This window comes from Gekko japonicus, unplaced genomic scaffold (assembly GCF_001447785.1).
Source record: "Gekko japonicus isolate JY-2015 unplaced genomic scaffold, Gekko_japonicus_V1.1 scaffold1, whole genome shotgun sequence".
Lineage (NCBI taxonomy): Eukaryota > Metazoa > Chordata > Lepidosauria > Squamata > Gekkonidae > Gekko > Gekko japonicus.
The window spans coordinates 3,876,331-3,881,478 of record NW_015164181.1 but is presented as its reverse complement, the minus strand read 5'-3'; the positions used below and the strand labels follow the sequence as shown (position 1 = coordinate 3,881,478).

Below are 5,148 nucleotides of genomic sequence, written 5' to 3'. Positions count from 1 at the left end.
TCTATATATCTAATAGCCAACTTGCCCCCTCCGTGCGGATCGCTAAATCAGCACGGAGGGGGCAGCTGGGGGGCTGGGGGAGGTTTGTGCACACGTGGGCCAGTCCCCACGTGTGCACAAAAATACAAAAAGTTTTAAAAAATTTCGGGGGGATGTTTAAATCCCCCCGAAAGTGCAAGAGCGTCTCCTGCGCATGCGCAGGAGACGCTCTTGCACTTTCGGGGGGATTTAAACATCCCCCCGAAATTTTTTAAAACTTTTTGTATTTTTGTGCACACGTGGGGACTGGCCCACGTGTGCACAAACCTCCCCCAGCCCCCCAGCTGCCCCCTCCGTGCTGATTTAGCGATCCGCACGGAGGGGGCAAGTTGGCTATTAGATATATAGATTACTATGGAAGTATGGATTGGGATACTTAGAAAAACCTCTACATATCCAACAAATGCTTCACAGAAATGCAGTGGGATCTCTAAAAAAAAATGCAGAACGGAACACTGTTCACAGATACTTGTCCAGTCCCAGCAGATATTTAAAACTGCTTTCATGCAGGGTGTGTGTGTGTGAAAAGTACATTATATTGGATGCTGAATGAACTCTGCTAACCAGACCGGCACATGTCCTTAGATTCAGGTGGGTAGCCATGTTGGTCTGAAGCAGCAGAACGTTTGAGTCCAGTGGCACCTTTAAGACCAACAAAGTTTTATGCACTGTATAAACCTTTGTGTGCACGCACACTTCTTCAGATACAGAAATATATCTGAAGTTTGCTTGCACACAAAAGCTTATACCTTGAATAAAACTTTGTTGGTCTTAAAGGTGCCGCTGGACTCAAACTTTGTTGAGCATGTGTCCTGTAGATGGTTTCAAGGACAGCATCACTGAACAGTCACTGACTGCATCAGACAGTGAATAAAATTATCAGGGCTTGTTTTCCTCTTGCAGACAACCCAGTGGCTGGAGATTCTACAGAGACTTTGCATTCACGACAAACTGGACATCCAGTACCGTGGCCTGGTGATTGTTTATAACTTGATCCACGCTGACCAGGAGCTGGCTAAGACGTTGGTGGCGAGCGAGATGTTGGAGATTCTGACCGTGATCGGCAAGCAGAAAGACAACCCCAGCTGCCAGCACGTGCTCAAAGTGGCCCGTGACTGCCTCGTTAAATTCATGGACTATGGGCTGATCAAACCCATGTCTCAGCCATAAGGACATAGCCAGCAGAAATCCAAAACGATGAGGACTAGGAGAGCAGGAAGGCTGAAGACAGGCCAAAATCACAATAAGAAAACTGATGCATTTCCAAAGCTACATGAGCATTTCCAAAGCTACATAGGGAAATTGCCATCCCAACGAATTCCTATCCTAATGGTTTAGATGCATGCCCGAATTGGGTTCCTACTAGCAATTTTTCTTTCAGGAAGCGAACTGCCCGTTAAGGCTCCCTGGCTTTAGAGAACGTTGGATGTGTTCAAGGCCTTAGGGATCTGAAGGAGTCAACAGTGACTCACGAAAGCTCATACCCTACCACAAATTCTGTTAGACTTTGAGGTCCTACTGGACTCATAAGAACATAAGAGATGCCAATGTTGGATCAGGCCAAAGGCCCATCCCGTCCAACACTCTGTATCACACAGTGGCCAGAAATACCAGTGTCATCAGGAGGTCCAGCAGTGGGGCCAGGACATTAGAAGCCCTCCCACTGTTGACCCCCCCCCCAGCACCAAGAAGGCAGAGCATCACTTGCCCCAGAGTCCCTATCTATACCTTGTGGCTAATAGCCACTGATGGACCTCTGCTCCATATGCTTATCTGATTCCCTTTTGAAGCCGTCCATGCTTGTAGCCGCCCCCACTTCCTGTGGCAGTGAATTCCATGTGTTAATCACTCCTTGGGTGAAGGACTTCCTCTTATCCGTTCTAACCCAACCGCTCAGCAGTTTCATGGAGTGCCCACGAGTTCTTGTATTGTGAGAAAGGGAGAAAAGTACCTCTTTCTCTACCGGCTCTTTCCCATGCATAATTTTATAAACCCCTTTATAAGACTCTTACTCTTTTCAAAGCCTTAAGTGCCTCTATGTGTTTGTAACATGCCATAAAGTTGCAAGCTGACTTCTGGCAACCCCAAGAGACGAACAGATGGTTTGCCATGGCCTGCCTCTGCACAGCGACCCTGGCATTCCTTGGTGGTCTTCTATCCGATTACTAAGCAGGGCCAACCCGCTTAGCTTCTGCAATCTGACGAGATCAAGCTATATATGGAATTTTGTATTCCATAGATAGTGCCTCTATACGGAATAGAAAATTGCCCCTTTGGTCTTTTAGGAGTCACAGTGGTTTTTATAAGTATTATCCTTGCTATTTAATATATTTGCTTCGAGATAGGGGGAAACACAGACTTTTTGTATATCAACTAAGTGATTTTATGGGATTGCTGTCATTCTGGGATGGAAATTTCTTAATAAAAGTAGTTCTTGGTGGAAGGATGCACTTGCCTGGCTTGCTTAAAAATGGTGACGGGAAGTCCCATCAATTCACAGTTGAATTAGGGTGAGCCCCATGTTTGGTGTAGTGGTTAAGTGTGTGGACTCTAATCTGGGAGAACCGGGTTTGATTCCCCACTCCTCCACTTGCACCTGCTGATGTGACCTTGGGTCAGTCACAAGCTCGGGCACAGCTGTCCTTGAAAAAGAGCAGTTTGTGTCAGAGCTCTCTCAGCCCCACCCACCTCACAGGGTGTCTGTTGTGGGGAGGGGAAGGGAGAGGAATTTGTAAGCCGCTCTGAGACTCCAAGTGAAGGGCGGGGTATAAATCCAATCTCTTCTTCTTCTTCTTCTTTTCAAGGGAAGAGACTTCAGGGAGGGGGGTTGTCACTGCCTGCCTCTGCGGAGTGACCCTGGGCTTCCTTGGTGGTCTCCCATCCAAATACTAACCAGGGCCGACCCTGCTTAGCTTCCAAGATCTGACGAGATTGGGCTATCCTGGACCATCCAGGTCAGGGATGTGTTTGCCAGTGGCAGCTTTTAAAAAGATAATTGGGAAATATATCAATAGGTACAGCTCCCCCGGGACTTTGATCCTAGGTGTCCTACAGATACGATGATCCAAAGCCCAGAGTCCAACAGGGCTTCTTTCATTCATCACCGTGGTCTCCAAGGGATTAACACCAAGCAGGAGTTAAAGAGCTCAGTTGGCTTCAGTTTCGGTGGGACACCTTTCATGAGTACACCCAGCCCGAGGGAGCTACCAGTTACTCAGTCCGGGTTCCTGCCATACCTTGGCTATCTGACGGCTGGGATTTCTGCTACACCATCCTGGTCCACCTCTATGGAGGTCAGCCCAGAGCAAGACACCCTGCCAGAGTTAGACAAGTTTTGCCTGGCATGGTTATTGGGTGGTAAGAGGGAAACACAACCTTACCCCATGATCTGAGAAAGGCCTCCTTCTACAGGGGCAATGCACCACTGAAGATGGCTCACTGCAGGACAACCAATAGGGAAATGGCCCTTTGAGCCCTGTTTGGAGACTTCTGAAAAGCATCTGACAGACTGTATGAATTATAGCCCTGCTGGACTTCATGAGCCTTCTGTTAGATCCAAATTAGCCATGAGAAGGCAAAATGGAACTTCCATGGGCAGCAGCAGTCTACCTCTGAATACTGAAGGAAGTACACACAGCAGGTGAAGGCTGTCTGGTGTAGTGGTTAAGTGCGCGGACTCTAATCTTGGAGAACCGGGTTTGATTCCCCACTCCTCCACTTGCACCTGCTGATGTGACCTTTAGGCAAGCCATAGTTCTGGCACAGCTGTTCTTGAAAAAGAGCAGTTTCTGTCAGTGCTCTCTCAGCCCCACCTACCTCACAGGCAGGGTTCCCTCTAAGCTGAGTTAGTGTGAGCTAGCTCACAGTTTTTCAGCCTCCCGCTCACAGATTTTTGTCTTAGCTCAGGAAGGAGGGCTCCAGAGCAAACTGATTTGTGCAGCAGCCAAATTGCTCGCTCACACCTTTAATGCCAGCAGCTCACAAAGTAGAGGTTTTGCTCACAAGACCCCACAGCTTAGAGGGAGCATTGCTCACAGGGTGTCTGTTGTGGGGAGGGGAAGGGAAAGGAGTTTGTAAGCCGCTCTGAGACTCCCTTGGGTAGTGAAGGGTGGGGTATAAATCCAGTCTCTTCTTCACACCGAGCTTGTGAGCAACTCAGAGGTCAGCATACACAGAAGTAAACACACCCATGACTGTTGGAGAGAACACTGAAGCAAGCATATTTATTCTTTCATAATAGGAAGAAACCTACAGGAGGCAGGGTACAGTGGTTGACAGGCTTCATCCTGGTCAGTCCTGCAAAGTAGGCTGCCAACATGAGGTTGGACCCAGCCGGATTTTTCACTCAATATTACTGAACTCTCATCCTTATTGCAGCCCAAGTATTATTGAGACCCTAATCTAGCAGTTCTACCGCAGACCAACACAGCTGCTCTCTGAAACTATCTTACTGCAGCCACTGTCCCATAGGTAAATCCCATAATTCCCAGCATAGCCTTTGGGGGCAATCAAAGGGTCCGTCTCCTCCCCTTTTCACCAGTGGAGAAACCAGCTGAATCCAAATTGCTCCCTTTTCACATGTAGGGTAAGTAGCAGGGAAGAGCATTAAAAAAGTATAAGCTTCAACTCCAGGAAATGCAGCCCCCAGGGCGTCTTTCACTCTGCTGTCTTTGATCTTTGGGTTCTTCCATTTTGTCACACTTCTAAGGCATTAAAGCGTCACGCTTTCCTTTAACTGCCCAGTCAGAAGGTGTCTCTTTCTTCACAGTCGTCATCTCCTCCATTACCAAAGCTTCTTGTTTTGCTTTTTAATGGTCCGTTCAAAGGTAAGACAGCGGAGGTACGATAACAGGCAGCACAACAAAGAGTGCAGTCTCAAGGCAGGAGTTAACTAGGTCATCAACTAGAGATTTTACTGGGGGGGTAGAGGGAGAGAAAAGGCGAAAACGAAAACTCAGGAAACCCACCAAAGTTGGTAGGCAACAGATTAAAGCCTAGGGTTGCCAGTTCTGGGACAGGAAAGACCTGGAGACCGGGGGGGGGGGGGCTGGGGGGGGGGTTTGGGGGGGGGGGGGTTTGGCAAGGGGGGGGGCTCCAACGGGTCACCCT

General features: G+C 48.4%; 1 protein-coding gene across 1 annotated transcript in view; it reads left to right on the top strand.

Annotated features, from left to right (window-relative positions):
• UNC45B (unc-45 myosin chaperone B) overlaps positions 1-1,557 on the top strand; it is a 42,358-nt gene extending 40,801 nt beyond the window's left edge. The window contains exon 20 of the mRNA XM_015407986.1: positions 943-1,557. Within this exon, the coding sequence (XP_015263472.1) occupies positions 943-1,209 (267 nt within the window). The 3' untranslated portion in view covers positions 1,210-1,557. The remainder of the gene's footprint in view (positions 1-942) is intronic.
• Positions 1,558-5,148: the final 3,591 nt, after the last annotated feature.